The following is a 19863-nucleotide window of genomic DNA, read 5'->3' as shown; positions in this document are numbered from 1 at the left end:
TCCCCTGAGTCCTTAACTGAAGAAACGAATTTGGAGGAAGGGGAAGGCTCCCCAAGGTCACCCGTTGAGGATGTCTCCTTTGGAGACATCATGGAAATGCTCAGGATCAGAGGTGGGTGGTCTGCCCCAAAGCCGACCTCGGACGAGTCCGTGTTCCTGGAGGCGTTTGAAGCAGGCCCTTCTACCTCTTGGGTGTCCCCTCCGGCCAACCCCCTGGTGGACCTGATTACCACCAGGGCGTAGAAGAAGCCAGACACTGTGGAGCCAGTCCCGAAGTGCCCTGACAGGATCCTCAGTCCCCCTGTGGATAGGCCCCATTGGAACAAGGTCCCCCGGTAGATGCCATGTTGGTGGCGGCGGCCACTAAGAAGGAACTAGCTCGAGAGCCCCTCGGTCCACCCCCCGGGCAAGGAGTCCCGATCGCTGGACCGCTTAGGGAAGCGGGTGTTTAGTTCAGCGTCCTTCTCGGTTAGGTGTCTGAACTATATGGCACACGTTATTCGACTGCAGCGGGATCTCATTAAGGAATATGCTGCATCGCCCCCGGAGTCCATGTCGGCGGAGGACAAACAGCTGTACTCCACCCATATGGCCACTCTTAGGTCCATTTCCAATACCTCTATGTGGCTACTATCCCATGCCACGGAGGGAGCCGCTAGAGCCAGCGGAGCAGGCCTCGTCATGAGGCGTCAGGCCTGGCTCCGGCATTGTGATTTTGCGGAACCCTTTAAGGCGTTGTTCGCAAATGCCCCTTTTGATGGTCCTACCCTATTTGGGAAGACCGTTCGCGACACCTTGGTCCAGAGCGAAAAGGACGGGAAGATGTCTGCCGTTGGAGTCCGCTTCTCTGCTCCCCAGAGGTCCTTCTCCAGGAACCAAAAGGGACAGAAGAAGATGTGGTTCCGGAAGTCGCAACAGTCCCAGTCTGCTCCGGATCCCCAGTCCTTCCGCGGCAGAGGAGGACAGGGAGGATGCCACCCTAGAGGCAGAGGGGGCCCGAAGAACTTTGGGTCCAGAGAACCTTTCTCTAATAGGCCCACGCAGCATCACTGAGGGGTTGCCCGACTGCTCCACTCTGGACACAGTCGGGGGACGTTTCTCGAGGCACCTGGCAGCTTGGGAGTCCATCACAGCAGACAGCTGGGTGCTTCGCATCATATCCAGAGGTTACCAGATTCCCTTCTCTTACCCCCCTCTCTTCCCCAAGCACCTCCCCGATGTCCCACCCGATCAGAGGGAGGCTGCAGCTGCGGAAATTCAGCAGCTCCTAGAAAAAAAGAGCCATCCAACACGTCCCCCCAGACCAGCTCGGATCGGGCTATTACTCCAGGTTCTTTTTGGTGCCAAAAAAGACGGGGGACTTGAGGCCAATCCTTGACCTCAACCTCTTGAACCTGTCTGTAACCAAAGAGAAGTTCCGGATGGTCACTCTTCAATCCATTCTCCCCCTTTTACGGGAGAACGATTGGATGTGCTCTATAGACCTCAAGGATGCGTACTACCACATTCTCATGGACGACGGTCCAGGAGGTTTCTCCACTTCCTGCTAGGAGCCAGTCATTACCAATTCAGGGCTCTCCCCTTTGGTCTCACCTCAGCCCCCAGGGTGTTCACCAAAGTGTTAGCAGTGATAGCGACCCACCTGAGGCTCCAGGGAATTCAGGTTTTTCCGTACCTGGACGACTGGCTCCTGACCGTCCCGACAAGGCGTCTACTCTGCACAGCCAGGAACTATTTTCTTCGCATTGCTCCTTGGCTAAGGATCACAATAAATATGGACAAATCTTCTCTCACCCCGACTCAGGTCATAGATTTTATCGGGGCCAGGTTAAACACAATCAATCTTGTAGCCTTCTGAACCCTGAGGCTTCATGTGCGGGCCATCCTTCTATCTTCAGCTCCTCCTGCGGAATTGGTCCTGAGGGCTCTAGGCTCAAAGGCAGCGGCATTCAACTTATTGCCAATGGCACGTCTGAACATGAGGGTCTTGCAGTGGACCCTCCAAGTCCAGTGGTCTTTTCGTCACTACCCTCTGAGTCATCCCATTCCCCTCAGCAGGGCTTGCAAGCGGGCTCTCGTATGGTGGCTGCAATCTCCGGACCTCCACACGGGACGCCCCTTCTCTATGGCCTCTCCCCTTGCCACAGTGACCACGGATGCCTCTCGCCTCGGGTGGGGGGGGGGGGCACTCTTCGGGCAGGACTGTCCAAGGCACGTGGAACAACACAGAGACCTCTTTGCATATCAATGTCCTAGAGATGAGGGCAGTGCTGTTAGCGTTGCAAGCACTTCAGGACCTTCTTCCTGTAGAGACGATTGCGATCCAGACGGACAACATGTCGGTTGTCTGGTACATCAACAAACAGGGGGGAACCAGGTCTTACCCACTCTGTCGAGAGGCCATGAGAGTGTGGGAATGGGCGATCTCCACCAACCATTTTCTCATTGCAACGCACATTCTGGGATGGTCCAACATCCTGGCGGACAGACTCAGTCCCACCATCCTTTCCCCTTACGAGTGGTCTCTCAAATCCGCAGGTAGATTTTTGCCAAGTGGGGGCAGCCCTGTTGCGATCTTTTCACCTCTCCTTCAAACACCAAATGCAACAGCTATTTCGCTTTAATTCTCCAAGTTGGGGAATCCCCGAGAGACGCTCTGGTGCATGCTTGGCCTCCCGGTCTGCTTTATGCTTATCCACCTCTTCCCCTGATGCTAAAGTTTCTACAGAAAGCCAGTTGGTTGAGGAGCAAGATTATCCTCATTGTCCCATTCTGGCCTCGTCAGACCTGGTTTCCTTACCTTTGGTCTCATCTGGTGAATCCTCCTTGGATTCTAGATCCCCTCCCGGATCTGATTTCCCACCCTCTGGGTCTCCCAACCCCGAACCTGGTCAGTCTCAAGCTCACAGCTTGGCTGCTCCAGTTCCACTCGAAGCTAGGACTCCCGGCATCTCTTCCCCAGTCAAAGCCATTCTAGTAGCAGCCCACAAGCCTTCTACTAGGAAGATTTACAGTAGCAAATGGAAACGTTTCTCGATTTGGGCGGAAAGTCAAAACTTGGATCCCTTCACAGCTCCCCTTACCTGCTGTGTTAGACTTCTTATCAGGACTGTTTCACCAGGGGGCTAGCTGTTCCACCATCAAGGTTCAACTAGCAGCTATCTCTCACTACCATGTTGGACATGATCTGCGTCCCTTGATCACTTCAAAACTGTGCAAGACCTTTCTGAAGGGCACCTTCCTGCTCAGACCTCCGGTAAAGGAAGTGGTACCTCCGTGGGATTTGACGTTAGTACTTCAGGCCTTGACAGCTTCCCCCTTTGAGCCTGCAGCTTCTGTGGATCTCAAGTATTTGTCTTAAAAGACGGCCTTTCTCGTCGCCATCACTTCGTCTAGAAGAGTTTCTGAAATTCAAGCCCTTTGTGTGAAACCCCCGTATCTAACCTTCCACAAGGATAGAGTTTACCTCAGGACCAATCCCTCTTTTCTCCCTAAGGTTGCTTCCGAGTCAAATATCAACCAGTCCATTAACCTGCCAGTTTTCTTTCCCAATTATCAGAATAAGGGGGAGTACAACAGGACATCTGGTCATAGGCAATCCGACCAGTTGTTCGTCTCCTTTGCCAAAATGAATTTGGGTAAATTGGTATCTAAAGTCACATTGTCTCGATGGATCTCACAATGTATTCTTTTGGCTTATGAAAGTTCTGGTAGGCCCGCACCTCAGGGAGTCCGTGCCCACTCTACCCGATCTATGTCCACCTCTGCTGCCTTTAGATCCAGGGCATCCTTAGATGATATTTGTTCAACTGCCACTTGGGCCTCATCTCATACCTTTATCAACAATTATAAGCTGGATATTATCTCCAGAGGGAGAACATCCTTTGGGGCTCTGCAGTGCTCCAGAACATCCTTCCATGATGGCCGCCCAAGGTTCAGGTAGCTGGGGACTCTGTCCCATAGGTTGCTACACAAATGAAGTTAGCTACTTCAGATTAAGAAGTTATGTACTCACCATAACGTTCCGAGTAGATAAACTTCATTTGTCAGCAACCGTCCCCCCTCCTTCCCCCTGACCTTTGTTCACATTGTTGTCTTCAGAGATGGTCTTTGAAATTGATCTATCTTTAACAGTTGCTGTTTTTTCGGGCAAACTTGATCTGAGATCAGTCAGGGTTGGCAGGGGCTTATGTGTAGGGGGAGGAGCTAGGAGCTCGGATCTAAGCTGTTGAAAACTGCCGGCTCTGATCCGAAGTCAGATCCGATACCCATAGGTTGCTGACAAATGAAGTTTATCTACTCAGATGGAACGTTATGGTGAGTACATAACTTCTTATTTTCGATGACCAGATGTAGACCCATAGATATATAGATATCTTGATAAATACATTATTGATCTGATTATGTCAATTTTCATTCTGTCCTCAACTGCTGGGTTCAGATCTGAACCTTGGATCCAACTCGGCTGTTGCTAAAGCTTGTGGAAATCAAAAAGCTGTCGAGCTTCTCCCTTACCCATAATGTACAAACCCCTAATATACCCCAGATCTTGTTTGCCACCTTTCACAAAAAGACATGATGAGCCGTAGCTCTCGAATTTCATTAAGATAATTGTAAATCTGAAGTAGTTGACTTCATTTGATCTTCAGACTGTGGGTCTATGGATCTGAATCGGATCCAACATGGCTGCATAACTAGCGTTTGATCTGAGCTCCCAGCTCCTCACCTTACCCATAAATGCCCCCGTCTCCTTCTTCCCTTGAGATCTCGTTTGCCACTGAAATAGCTAGCAGGGTGGTCTGAGGTCCGAGCATATTCTGGGTGAGTGAGTTAGTTTTTGGGTCTCTTTTTTTTCTATTTCTCTATGCGATTTTTCTTCTTTCTAGCCTACCTTCCCTACCCATATTTGGTGTCGGGTATTTAAAAAAAAAGTCATCATTATTCCCTACCAGTTTCCCTTTCTTACTTTGTGTGTGTGTGTATCCGCTTGGGAGTATGTCTGATACCCCTAAACCAGGGTTTAGAAAGTGCACAGTGTGTGGCCAATGGCCGCACTCTGTGCGTAGTTTGCTTTGATGCTGCACACCTGCTTACCCCCTGTCCAGTCTGCGCAGGATTCAACCCACGGGCCCTTAAGGACAGGAGGGATAAACTCATCCTTAAGGGACTGCTTCCCTCCTCGAGAATGGCAGCCCCCGCATCCCCGGCTTCGGCCACTACTTCTGCTTCTCCTTCCTAGGCCTCTGGAACTCGCTCCCGCCAAGATGCCCGGGGAAGCAGAAAGACATCATAAAAAAGACAGCCCTAGGAAGCGGTCGCTGGACCGCTCAGCTCCAGTGGGGCCTCCACCTAAAGATAAGCTTCCCTCCAGGCAAGGTACTCCCCAGCTCCACTCTCGCAGGTTTTCCCCTGAGCTGGTGATGTCCCAGTCTCCTCTTTGGGCCTCCCCTCATTGGCACTCCCGGCCGGTGTCAGTGTCCTCCTCCTCCCGTTTGACCCGGAGGCTTAGTGAAGCAGAGATGAATAGGAGGATGCGGATGTTCATCTGCACCCAAATCCAGATGGGAGTCTTGCCTGCCCCCTCTCCCTCTGTAGCGGGGAACTCGCAGACCTTCTTCACTCCAATAACTCCTTCTCTGATCCGACCTATGGCTTTGGAGACTTTGGATCCAAGAACTGCCGGGGATGGGGGGGTCGGCGCTGATGGTACCTTGTACTTCGCCAGCCATTGCCTTGAGTATGTCGGATCTGACCGGATCGGATCCGAGCTCTAGGAGCCGTAGCCTCTGCGTCGAATCCAAGGGGTTTCTGTCAGCTCTGAGTTTGTCGAAGCGCAGTCTCCCCTCGGCAACTCGGCTCCCGGAGTTTTGGCTCTGACTTCCCCGTCTGATCCGAGAGGGACAGCTCCTACAGCCACTTCACAGGATGTCCGCTCCCCATCTGCCTTTGTCGTGGTGGAGAGAGTTCTGTCGAGTTCGTCAAGGTCCTTGACTCCGCCCCGACTCCCTCTGTTTTGGGTATGGCCTCGAACATCCTGCCATCTCAAGGTCAACCTGTGCCTAGTTTGCCTCAGGAAGCTCCCCTGCAGGAGCAACAAGAGGTTTGTGAGTTTCCCCCAGAGAGTCCCACTGAGGAGGTTCCTTTCAAACGGACGTGCAAAAGGAGGCACCTGGACTCCTCTCCAGAGTCCCTAACCGAAGACACTTACTTGGAGGAAGGGGAATGTTTCCCACGACCCCCCCCCCCAGGTATTTCTCTTTTAGAGACATCATGGAATTCCTTCGCTGGGGGGGGGGGGGGGGGTCTGCCCAAAAACCGACCTTGGAGAAGTCAGTATTCCTCAAGGCATTTGGCACAGGCTCATTTACATCCTGGGTGTCCCTTCCCACAGATCTGGTTGTGGACCTGATAACATCTCGGGCATGGAAGGAACTGGACATTGTGGAGCCCATCCCCAAGTGCCTCGATAAAGTCCTTATTCCCCCAACAGATAGGACTTGTTGGAATAAGGGGTCCCCGGTGGATGCTGGGGTGGTGACAGCCGCCACGAAGAAAGAGCTCGCGCAGGAGAGCTCTACAGTCCATCCTCCTGACCGGGAGTCAAGGACTGAGGACCTTCTAGGGAAGTGGGTGTACACTTCAGTGACCTTTGCTATAAGGGCGCTGAATTATATGGCACACGTTATTCGGCTGCAGCAAGACATGGTCAAGGAGGTCATTGAGTCGCCCCTGGAGCCCATGTCGGCGGAGGTCAAGAAGATGTTCTCCTCTCGAATGGCCACTCTCAAGTTCGGTAGCAAATACATCCATGTGTCTCCTTTCCCATGCTACGGAGGGCGGCCAGTTCTGGCATTATGAGGCGTCACGCTTGGCTCCGGCTTTGCCAATTCTCAGAACCCTTCAAGGCGTCATTCGAAAATTTCCCTTATGATGGTTATTCCGTTTGGGAAGTCAGTTCATGAGACCTTGGTCTAGAGTGAGAAGCCCGGGAAGACACTGTCTGCCGTTGGGATCCGGTTCTCGGCCCGTCAAAGATCCTTCTCTAGGAATCAGCGAAGAATGAAGAAGATGTGGTTTCGGAAGTCTCAGTTCTCCCAAGACACTCAGGACTCCCCTTCCCCCAGAGGCAGAGGGGGTTATGATAGATGCCGTCCTGGAGGCAGAGGGGGGTCCAAGGAACTTCGAGTCTCGAGAACCGTTCTTGGACATACCCACGTAGCACCCCTGAAGGGCTGCCCGACTGCTCATCTTTGGAGGCAGTCGGGGGTCGTCTGTCACTACAACCAGCGCCATGGGAGTCCGTAACTACAGATCGTTGGGTGTTTCAAATTATATCCAGAGGTTATACCATTCCATTCATCGAACCACCTCTCCCACTAAATCACCTCCCAAACATTCCACCTGCGCAAAGGGAGGAAGCAGTGCTAGCGATAGACAAGCTGCTAAGAAAGCAAGTCATCCAACCCGTCCCCCTAGATCAATCTGGATTAGGCATTTATTCCAGGTTCTTTTTAGTGCCAAAGAAAATGGGGGACCTAAGACCTGTTCTGGATCTGTCCACCTTGAACCTGTCAGTAGCCAAGGCGAAATTCCGGATGGTCACTCTTCAATCCATCCTGCCCTACCTGCAGGCCAAAGATTGGATGTGCTTGAACAATCTCCAGGATGCGTACTATCATATCAAGATGGACAGGTGCTCTCAGAGGTTTCTCCTCTTCCGGCCAGGGGCCAATCATCATTTCAGAGCCCTCCACGTGTTCACCAAAGTGATGGTAGTAATGGTGGCTCACCTGAGGCTTCAGGGCATTCAGGTCTTCCAATACCTGGACGATTGGCTGGTCGCTGCCCCCAACAAGCATCTGCTTTGCCGAGCCAGGGATTATTTCCTCTTGTTAGTGAACAGACTGGGCATCACCATCAATATCAGCAAGTCGTCACTGGTTCCTGTTCAGATCCTAGAATTCATTGGGGCTTGGTTGGACACTATCCAAATGAAAATTTACCTCACCCCAGAGAGGGTACACAGTCTAAAAGTACACGTCTTGTATATTCTCCAGGCCTAGTAGCAGACGCAGTTCTGAGGGCATTGGGTCCATGGCAGCACGATCAAGCTGTTACCCCTAGCATGACTGCGTATGCGAATCCTTCAGTGGACACAAGCAGTCCAATGGTCTCTCTTATATCTATCATTGTCCTATCCAGTCGGTCTCTCCCAGGTATGCAGGGACTCTCTTCGGTGGTGGATTCTTTCCCTGGACCTTGTCAAGGGACGCCTTTTTCTTCCACCCTTTCTCAAAACCACAGTAACCACAGACGTCTTACAGCTGCGCGGGGGGGCATTGCTCGAGAAGGACAGTCCAAGGCACGTGGTCCCCGTCAGAGACCAGTTTGCATATCAACATGCTGGAGATGAAGGCGTTTCTTCTTACGTTGCAGGCCTTTCATGCCCATCTTACTCTAGGGATGATTGCTATCTAGACAACATGTCTGTAGTCTGGTATATCAACAAACGACGTGGAACCAGATCTTACCCCCTTTGTCGCGAAGCCATGAGACTGTGGAAATGGGTGATCTCCACCAGCAGTTTTCTGGTGGCAATGCATATCCCGGGATGGTCCAACATTCTAGCGGACAGGCTCAGCAGACTTATCTTGGTGAGTGGTCTCTGAATCCTTCAGTAGTAGAGCAGATCTTTCTAAAGTGGGGTCGTCCTTGCTGCAATCTATTCGTATCTCCCTTCCAATGCGAAATGCAGCAAATTCTTCACTCTGACCCGGGGAAGCCCCCAGAGGCACACTGATCCATGCATGGCCTCCACATCTTCTTTATGCCTACCCCCCATTTCGAAGTTTCTTCAGAAAGCTCGCAGGCTGAGGAGCACTATGATTCTCATTGCCCCATTCTGGCCTCACCAAGTCTGGTTTCCCTCCCTCTGGTCTCACCTAGTAGTTCCACCATGGACCTTGGATCTGGTTCCGGATCTTATTTCACATCCCTTGGGGATTAATCACCCAGACCTGGACAGTCTGAAACTCACTGCTTGGCTGCTCCATTTCCCTTGATTGTTAGGACTCCCGGTTTATTTTCTCCTGTTAAAACCATTTTGGTGGCGGCTTACAAATCCTACATCAGAAGGTTATATCGTAGCAAGTGGAAACGGTTCTCCATATGGGCCTGTCAGCAAGCTTTGGATCCCTTTAGGCTCCTGTCTCTGCAGTATTAAAGTTTTTGGCGGGGACCTTTCAGCAAGGTGCCATTTCCTCCACTGTCAAAGTCTAGCTGGCCGCAATTTATAATTTTCCTGTGGGGTAAATGTCTTCATTAGCCTCTTCTAAACTTTGCAAGACCTTTCTTAAGGGTACCTTTCTTTTAAGACCCCCGGTGAAGGATCCTACTCCTCCATGGGATCTCACCTTTGTACTTCAGGTTTAGTCTCCCCTCCCTTTTAAGTCCTTGGCTTCAGTAGATTTGCAGTATCTATCTTGGTAGCTATTACGTCTGCCAGGAGGATGTCGGAACTTCAAGCATTATCCATCAAAGTTCTTTACATGATTTTTCATAAGGATAGGGTCTCCCTGCGCACTAATCCCTCCTTTCTTCCTTCTCAAAGTAGCGTCTGAAGCCAATATTAATCAGACAATCAATCTTCCTGTCTTTTCCTAATTTCCAGAACAGGTGTGAATATAAATTACATCTGCTGGATGTACACAGGCAATTGTGATTCTATTTGCAGAAGACAAAATCTGATCAGTTGTTTCTTACTCAAAACCATTCAAGGGAAGCCAATTTCTAAAGTGACGATTGCTCGTTGGATTTCCCATTGCATTATTTGAGCTTATTCTACTAAGGGAATTTCCCCTCTGGGTCAGGTTAAAGCGATTCCACCAGATCTATGGCCACTTCAGCGGCTTTTTGGGCGAGGGTGTCAATGGATGGTATTTGTTCTGCAACTACTGGGTCCTCATCTCATACCTTCATCTCACATTACAAATTGGGCATTGTATCCAGGAACAAGGCATCCTTTAGCTCCACGATGCTCCAGAATATCCTTCCATGAGGGCCACCCAGGTGTTAGGAGCTGGCAACTCTGTCCCACAGGTTGAAGACCAAATGAAGTCAACTACTTCAGATAAAGAAGTTATGTACTCACCATAATATTCCATCTAAGTAGTTGTACTTCATTTGTCTTCAACCATCCCCCCTCCTTCCCCCGACTTGTCGCTATTGTCCTGACCATGTATACGAGAGATGTACATTCCATGAGTGTCCCTTCTTATGCTTGACTTGGGAATCTTTGGACTGTCAGTAGTATCAAGGTCTTGTTAGGTCGGGTGTATGTTTTATGCTGAGCAGCAAACTTGATCTGAAGGGAGGAAAGAGACAGAAGATTATGTGTATGGGGAGGAGCTTGGAGCTCAGATCAAATGCTAGTTATGTGGCCGTGTCAGATCCAATTCGGATCCATAGACCCACAGGTTGAAGACAAATGAAATACAACTACTCAGATGGAACGTTATGGTGAGTACATAACTTCTTTTTTTTTTCTCATTAATCTCTCTTTATATATGTACCCTGTAAATATATTAGAGACACTTATATACTCTTTTTGTCTCTTGTTTAGGCCTGCAGCATCTTCAGGAGGATTGTTCCATTTGCAAGAATGTCAATCACAGGGCTCTTGTGAATAGGAAAAATAAGCTTATCCTCAAAAGTTTGCCATCTTCTTTTGGTAAAGCTATCTCTGGAGCTCAGTCCCCAAAATTAAAGCTAAGGAGTCCATATCAGTCTCCTAAGCCTTCGAGCAGTAAAAAAAGGGATCTAAATCGGATCTGAAAATCTCAAAGCTCCTTCCCTTGGGATCCAAAGAAGAATAAACTAGTCCTATGTCCTCTGATCCAACTACTTCAGGTCCAGTAATTCCTCCATGGTCCAGGTATTCTCCTACTTATAATCCTCTGCCTTCCAGGATTCCCTCCCCTTTTTTGGAAAGGCGCTGATCCAAGTCACCTTTCCTTGCCTCGTCTCGTTCTTCCAGGAGTTTGACTGAGGAAGGTGCTGACAGAATGATGAAGAAGTTTCTCTCGGTGCAGATTCAAATGGGTGTTTTACCATCTTCTACCCTCTCAGGACAGGAAAGCCCATCCATCTACCACACCACCACTTCTAATTCCTTCTCTGATCCCTCTGTTACTTCAGAGTCCCTGGATCCAAACCTTCTGGGTCCGTCTGGCTTGGATCCAACGATAACTTTATCTTCGGTTCCAAAGCTAAATCTGAGTGCACCACCTTTGACATAGTCTGATCTGGATGACTCTCAGAGCCAAAGCTTCCTTGTCCGGTCCAAGGCATTGGAGTCGACTCTGAAGGTTTCAGAACCATCTCTGTGCCTTGGTGCTTCGGCACTGTATAGCTCAGATCAGACTTCCTCCTCGAGGAGATTGCTTTTGGAATGGGAGGAGACAGCGGTCCAGAAGCCTGCCTTCTCAGGGCCTAGGTCTTCCTTTATCTCTGGAGTGGTCTGCCTTCGAGAGTATTTTCTGTTCTGTCAGAACTGATGGATCCAACCCACTCAGATCTTCAAGTAGGTCTGTGGCAGTTTCTTTATTGTTTTTACACAGGGCTTTCATAGACGACATATGTGTGGCTGCAACCTGGGCCAATCCTCATACTCTTTACAAACTGGATTGGGTCTTGAGGGGTAGAGCACTCATCGTCTCAGATGGGCTATCCTTCCTTAGAGTCCACCGAGGGGTTTAGGTAGCTGGGGATTCTGTTCCAGAAGTTGAGGACAGAATGAAAATTGACATCATCAGATAAAGCAGTTATGTACTCACCATAACATTCCATCTGTGTTGTCCATTTTCATTCTTCGTCAAATTCCTGCCTACCAACCCTTTTTCACAACAGACTTCTGGAAGAATGAGATATTGTAAGGACACTGCTGTCCTTTATGTTCAGCTGCAGGTAGTTCCTGCTGTAGGAGTTATACAAATTTGTGTGTCTGTATGCATACACATTAGCAGATATCACTTTATGTAAATCAACAAACAAGATCTGAGGTATGTTAGGGGTTGGTGCATTATGAGTAAGGGAGAAGCACGAGAGCTGTTTGGTTACTACCAGCTTTATTAACGGTCGGGAATAAAGGTGTTTATATAAAAAAAAAAAAGAAAAACAGTTGAGGAAGAATTTGAATGGATGACACAGATGGATTGTTATGGTGAGTATGTAAACTTATTTTTTCTGCCGTAGAGAACTGTCTTTTGAAGATTAGTTGAGTGGTCACATTTAACACATTTCCTTACAAGTGGTTAACTGTTGACAGCTTAGATTTCCAAGGTACTATGTAGGAAATTTTGCTGATAATGTGTTTGTCTTACAGGTTCCTGCACCTGGAGGGAACAGCAGATTGCTTAGGTTATGCTCTTTTTTTCCCTGCTGGACATCATTTTTTTGAAACTGTAAGGAACATCAGTCTCCTAGGCAAGGCTTAGTGCTTGTAAGATCTGAGTTGAAAACTGATATCTGCCTGAGATTTTAGCCTGTTCTTTGTATCGTTTCCCTGCTGTAGTGATTTATCCTGTTTGAACAGCCACAGATGTTCCTTGTATAGACCTCTCTTAAAGTAGTACTGATTACTGCAACTTTGCCACAGAAGGCCTAATGCCCAGTCTATTTTCGGTACTTAGCTGTTTAATGATGGAAAAAGGTGTGTGGGACGTTATGGACAGATGAAGCACTTGCATAAAAGAGAGATGCTTGCCCAGATCAAGTCACTCAACTCTGAATCATCTTTGGTCCCCTGAATCTCTTCAAGTTGTTACCGACTGTACTCTAGTCATGCTGTACGTCCGCAAACCAGGAGGAACCAGGTCTTACTCGCTTTTGCAGACTAGCCATGTTAGCTTGGGATATAGCTGAGCACAGTTTCAATCTGCAGTCATCCCACATTCTGACAGTACAAAATTGTGTGACAGGCAAGTTGAGCAGGACAACAGCAGACCCTCACAAATGGAAACTTGATCAGTGGGTCTTCTCAAGATTTGATCCATCTGTGGGGAGTTCCTGAGGTAGGCCTATTTGCCTCCTCTTGAATTATCAGCTGGCAAGATCTGCACCAGGACTCCCCTGCAAGAAGATCTGGAAGATGTACACTTTCCTTTGCTTGGACAGGAATGCTTTTATATGCTTTTCCACCCTTCACTGATATTCTGGTACTTTTGAAGATTCAGAAGGAATCCCCCAAGAACCTTGTGATGGCTCCCTTGTGGTCCAGACAACAGTGGTTTTCCATTCTTTTGGAAATGGCTTGGGGCAGTTATCACAAGCCTTCTAACCGAATTAATCTACTCACACAAAACCAGGGGTGTTTGACACACCCTGGCCCCAATCAACTTCAACTGACTGCCTTGAATGATAGGGTCTTAATTCTCTTTAAGCACATATTTATTGAGGACATACAAGTACCAATGGAGACAGTAAAGCCTGCTACTAGAAAATCATATATTAGCAAATGGAAAAAGTTTTCTAGTTGGTACCAACAACATAACCAACAAATGTTCAGGTCTAGTGTTTCTCTGGTTTTACAATATTTGAGTGAGTTGTTATCCTATGGCCCTTTTTTACTCCACCATCAAGATTTATTTATCGACCATTTCGGCATGTCTACCCATGGATCCTCCTCTTTCAATGCATTCTTCTGTCAAAATAGTTTTGCGTAAGAGGCCTCCAAGAAAACAATTGGCTCCTCCTTGGGATCTTAATTTTGTGTCAGAGAAGCTCCAGTGAACCAACTGATCTGTCTGACTTGAGATTCATAACATGGAAAACCATTTACTGACAGCTCAACCCTATCTCATTTTCCACAGAAGAAAAACAAACTGGCAAACCAATCTAAGAAACAAAAAAACGGGCGGTTGCGAGTATGCAGTCAAGATAGCTTTTCGTCAGCTCTTCAAAGCTGACTTCATTGACTGCATACTCGCAACCGCCCGTTTTTTTGTTTCTCATTTTCCACAGAGTCCTGGTTTCTTTGAGAACTGTTCTTTCTTGTATGACTAAACTAGTATCTGAGCTTGCTTTAAGCCGCACTGTCCATCTCCTTATTTTCATTCCAGAATCTGAAAATGAGGAAGAAAGGATAATCCATATCTTGGATCTCCAGACACAACTCTGGTACTATCTTGACAAAACTAAATCTTTCAGATCCTTGTATCAGTTGTTGATCTCTTTTGTATAGGTAAGACGATGGGACAACCTGTGTCCAAACAGATCATTTCCAAATGGCTGTCTCAGGCTATGACCTCTTATTATTCTCACCACAAGAAAACTATTCCAGGCAGGGTCAAGGGCCACTGTGCTGGGGCCTTTGCCTCATCTATGGCTTTTTGGAAAAGGTTGAATTCTAGAAGCAGAAGCTTGGTCCTATCTACATATTTTACAAAGCACAACAAGCTTGATTCCTTCTCTGGGTTTAGATCAGACTTTGTTAGGATCATTCTCCATGGGCTGCTAGACCTTTCCCCTTCCACCTCTCAGATATAACAAACTTAGGATATTTTATCCATATAGCTAAGGTTACTACAACAGTAAACACTATGAAGAACATAGTACAGTTGTGTAAGTAAAATTACCACAACAGTAATGTTCAAATGATCATGGCTACTCCTTTCATCCCCATGTTTTTGTTATGTTTTTATTGCCAGTGTGTGAACTTTTTGTTCCTGGCAATGACCTTTCAGGGCTCAGCCTCCCTTTCAGTCGACATAAACGCTCTGAAAGGCTTTGGCACCCAGTCCTTGTCTGCCGACTGAGTTGTGTGTAAAGAGCCCTTAAGCTTTGGGAGCTTTTCAGCTTTTATACCCTATGCAGGATAATAACGTATGTAACTAAAGTTACATCAGTAGTGATTAATAGTACATCCACTGTTATGATAATTTTACTTACACAATTGTACTTTGTTTTTCCTTGTTCATTCCCTAGGATGAAACCTTTTGCACACTCTCTACAGCTGAACCTTCTCTTACAGGATAGGGGGTCCTAATGCACTCAACCTGAAGACTCTACATCTCACTGCCTTAAAAATGTAGTTATGTTGCATTTTAGATGCTGGTCCATTGAGGATATGCTCATGAGGGAGGCTAGGAAGCCTGCTACTAGGAAATCTTATATAGACAAATGGAAAAAGGCTCTTTCTCTCTGGTGCCCTAGAAAGAATCAGGTGCCAGTCCCTGCTACACTCCTCTATTCTGCAAAAATTTGTAAATTGCTGAACTCAAGCCTCAAGTACAACTGTGTGCAGGTACAACTCTCAGCCATCCCTCATCTCTGCAGCCTGTTAAATGCTTCCTTAAAGGAGTCCTTCATTTGAGGCAGCCTATAAAGTTAATTGCTCCTCCACAGAACTTGAATTTTCTCATGGAAAAACATATTCAGTCTTCTTTTGAACTGCCTTAGCAGATACATAACCTGGAAAATTGCTTTCTCTACTCTCACATCAGATAAAAGGATTTCAGAATGTAAAACCTTTGTGTGCAAAAAGTTGTGTTTAGGAACAATGCAGGGCGTAGAACCCGTCCTTCCATTTCTGACCAGGTTCTCTGTCAAAGAAAATAGGCAACTGCACAGTTCAAGTCCAAGAACAAGAAAAAAAAATCCTGCTTTCCTTAGGGTAACTCAGACAGTTGTAGCATTGTCTAAATAAGACAAAAGCATCAGAACCTCAGATTAGCAGTTTGTGTTTTTTGCAGCCAGCAAAGAGGGAAAAAAAGTGTCCACACAATCAGAGGTATAGCTACTGTGGGATGAAGGGGGCAGATGCCCCAGTCACAAATGGTTAGGGTGCTTGATCAGCAGATGTTGACCAGTCTTCAGTGCATTAGTGGCATTCAGAAATGCATGTCGGTATTGCATTTGTTGTCAGAAATACAGAGTTTTAGCGCTGTTTGTGGCATAACATATAGCATCTGCTTGCTATAAACGTAGCAAGCGGTTTGCTAAGGATTAAAATAAAAAAATATAATTTTTTTCTCCACAAGTCCAAGAAGAAGAGCTTTTTTTGGTCCTCAAGCATGAGAGGACTTTTATTTTTTTTCAGCTCCCTCTTCAACTTAGTTGCTAGGGGGCACAGTTCAGGGGATGGTGCCAGGTGCCACAGTAGCTAGCTACAACAAATTCCAGGGACTGATCCATTGTATTGCATTCTGTTAGATGCATCATAGGAAAAGGCATGAAAATTGTTTGAAAGCACACAGCACTAAGGGGTACAGCAGCGACTGTGATTTTTCTTATGGAGGGTGAATGCTTAGTCTGTTTTGGAACCAGTCCTAACTCCTTATGAGCTGTATTCATTGTTCCACTAGTCAGTGTTACTACAGTAATGATCAACGTGAGCAAAATAGTACAATTGTTTAAGACCTTCCCAATAATAGTAGATCACTGCTGTAGTATTGATGTCCTGTCTCGTCTCTTCTCTTCTCCTCCTTGATAATTCTGGGGTGGGTTGGGAGGTGCCTTGCTTCCTGCACATTTATCCCATCTCCCTTTTCCCCTGTCAACACATTAGGCCTGTTCAGGTCTGGATGAGCTTGAGTAACCCATTTTTTTTAATTCCCTGGCCCAGAGAATGTCCATTGGTGTTCATTCATGGTTAGGATCTTTGGAACCATGTACAGGAGAAGGAAAGTTAGCCATCCTGCTGGTATATTGGACAAGAAATGATGGCGTGGGTGGATGCCAGCTTTATACAGGAATATACTGATGTCTGTAATGGGCAGATGCCCTTGCATCCTGGAGTTGTAAGGGTGCTAAGACCTATAATTTTGGCAAGACATTGTGCTTTCTTTGGTTACTGTCCCAGTTGTCCATACTCCATCATTATTGACTTACGTAAACATCTGCTGTTATACGAAGTTCTTGCACGTTCATCTGTTTTTAATGGTGAATTCCATCACACAACTGTTTCTTTTCATTTCATAGCAGGCAGTTCCTCTGTTGTTGTAATTGCTGTGTATTGACACCTCTGGTCTTGTCAGAAATACGTGAAATATTTTAGATACTTATTTCTCTGTCTCTCCTATTTTTTCTTTCAGATTTGGTAGGTTTACAATGGCTGCACTTCAGGCTAAAATAGACCAGAGTGAACGGGAAATGAACCGCTTAAATAAAGCCCTGGAAAGGAGTGACAAATACATCGAAGAGCTGGAAAGTCAAATTTTGCAGTTGAAAGGCGTTGTCAACGAGAACGAAAATGCAAGTCTTCCTAAAGCAGCCTCACATTCAATGGGCACAGAAGAAAACAAAGAAGGCAGTGAGGAGGCTTTATCTTGGGCAGAAGTGCAAAGCAAGAAGGAAAGGATTATTACCATGAGAAGAAGTCTAAGCCAAATGGAGCAGCCATCAGTTGGCAAACTGCAAGATGAAGAGTTTGATTACTCTGGTATTTCTCATTGTCATGCTGGAGATACTACTGAGCCAGATTATAAAACAAATAATATTTTTCCTGGACATCATGAACTGCTTTTAGCTACAGCTTCAGTAAATAATACGTCATTGTCACAACCAGAGAATAAACACTTGGATAATGCTTCCGTCCATAAAGATGAGACTGATGTTCAAATTAGACTTCCAAGTCCTACCACTCCTTCCACTTCTCTGAGTTTTTTACAGCTTTGTAGTCCACAAGAAAGAGATGTTTGTATCAGCAGAAAAAGTGCAAAGAAACCACTTGTGCATCTTAGGAAACTAGCATTCGGCGAGTTTGGATGTAGTGTTATAGGCAGCAAATTTTCATTAAGGAAGAATACAGACAAGCGTGTCAGCACAAAAGAATTATCTTTTACTTCTAGTGAAGCAGAATTTTGGAACCCGTGCCATATTGATCTGTTTGAGAACTCTGATAACGAGCCTGCAGAACATTCACCTACCTCAAAAAGTAAACTGACCATGATCTTGAGTGAGACACTTCAAGCACTCAGTGACTCAGACATTAATCGTACTAGAACTCCTAGTGAGGCATCTATGGAAGCTGCCTACTTTGATAAGATCTGTGAGTTAGACTGCATGATGTCTGAATCAGAAAACAGTAAAAGCCCTAATTATGCTACTAAATTATTTGACACTAGTAGCTGTACAGCAACAGAGGAAGTACAGAAAGAGCAGTGTCAAAATAAAGCTGCAAAAAAACTAGAGTACCCAGTGAAACCTGAAGAGCAGAATGACGAATTATGTTCTCAGTCTAGCTGCCTTACAGTCAATAGTGAATGTGATTCATTTAGTATGTCAGTTAGCTCTCCTTGCATATCTGAAAAGAATGACATCAATTTCTTATCTGAAGATCCCAAGTCTGATGCTGTTATGCTCTGTAGTGAGGATTCGTTGTCAGAAATATCCCCTAAAAATACACATCCACCTTCACCAACCTTTATGTCTTCTAAAGATCAGAATGTGCCCAGTCAGTGTCATACTTCTTGGCCCGGTGCTTTAATTTCTGAAAATAAGAAAATATTTGGATCATCTAGGAATGGAGGTTCCTCAAAAAGGAAACAACCTCACTATATAGGCATGGGCAGTCCTTCTAAAAACTCAAAAATTGATACATGAATATTTGCTTAATATCATGCCAGAACACTTGTGAATGTGTTATCACTTCATTGCTATGAATGAAAAAAGGCATCTGCAAGTAGGCAGTGGAAGTAGATGCAGCTTTCATCTTCTGTAATGGATGTGCTGGGATGTTTCACCATTTTATTGTTGAAGTGAAAATGGTATTTAACAAATTTGTATTTCCCCAAAACCTGCAGTCTTCCATTAATACTTTGTGGAAATCTCAAGTTCAGAAAATCAAAGCTATTTTAACATTGTTTTCTGTTACACTGTAACTAGATCATGACATTATTATTGCATATTTTCATGTTTAAGAGACATCTGATTGAAACTGAAAAAAGTGTTTGTTGTGTGGTGCCCATCTCTTGTAGAGTTGGTGACTGTACAGTACAGCTTCCCTCAAGTTTGGTGCTTATTTGACTCCCTTTCTAAGCAGGTAATGATTCTACAGATGTTATAATGCTGTCTATCTATGCCCATGTTTTATAGGACTGGTAAATGAAATTTAATAAACATAGTAGTGAACTGATAGAAACTCACATGATATGATGGCAGCATTATGTTGAAATGTATCACAGAAAACAACTGAATACAGTGTGTATAGAAGTGCGGTCCAAAGATTATGAAATTGCTCCACCTCTCCTTTGAGTGCATGCACATTTGCCTGTTGAATTGTATTCTCTGACCAGGGAAAAATTTGTGTATAATGCAGTTTTGCCACTCCTAGTATTGCAATAACGACTTCATATAGATTTCAGTTAATAGTGGAGCATGTTTTGCTGGTAGTATCACAAGTTTCTTTTCTATGAAATGATTTAAATATCGCACAATATGTTGTAGCATATTCTCACTCATTTTTTACTACTACACGGTGAGTTTTCTAGTCTGTTGTGTAGAATAAAGGAATAGCCTAGTCCCATACTGATTTTTGCAGTACAGAAGCTATAGTTGCTACCTAAAGCGCCATTGCTTACTTGAACTGCAGTTTCATCAGTAGCTTAAGTGTAATGAAAATGATTAAATGAAATATGTGCTGAGCTGTCTACCTGAGCTACACCAGGCATTCTGTTTATTTATTTGTACTTTACATGTAAATGTACAATCTGATATCCTTTTCATTCTTTCTCAACGTATAGGTTCGGCTCCGATCCTCTGATCTGACTTGGCCGCTTATTTTAGACTTTGGTTCCAGCAGTCCAGCTCCTCCCTGTACCCATAATGCTCTGCTGTATCACCAAAGCCCCAAATTGCATTTGCCAC

The 19863-nt window shown here is 46.0% G+C and overlaps 1 protein-coding gene across 1 annotated transcript in view; it reads left to right on the top strand.

Annotated features, from left to right (window-relative positions):
* Positions 1-19646, top strand: part of OBI1 (ORC ubiquitin ligase 1) — a 955599-nt gene extending 935953 nt beyond the window's left edge. The window contains exon 6 of the mRNA XM_044072919.1: positions 17091-19646. Coding sequence (XP_043928854.1) covers positions 17091-18600 — 1510 coding nt within the window. The 3' untranslated portion in view covers positions 18601-19646. The remainder of the gene's footprint in view (positions 1-17090) is intronic.
* Positions 19647-19863: the final 217 nt, after the last annotated feature.

This window comes from Protopterus annectens, chromosome 5.part1, assembly GCF_019279795.1.
Source record: "Protopterus annectens isolate FY-2018-M chromosome 5.part1, PAN1.0, whole genome shotgun sequence".
Classification (NCBI taxonomy): domain Eukaryota; kingdom Metazoa; phylum Chordata; order Ceratodontiformes; family Protopteridae; genus Protopterus; species Protopterus annectens.
The sequence above is the reverse complement of the archived record's forward strand: the minus strand, read 5'-3'. Positions and strand labels throughout refer to the sequence as shown.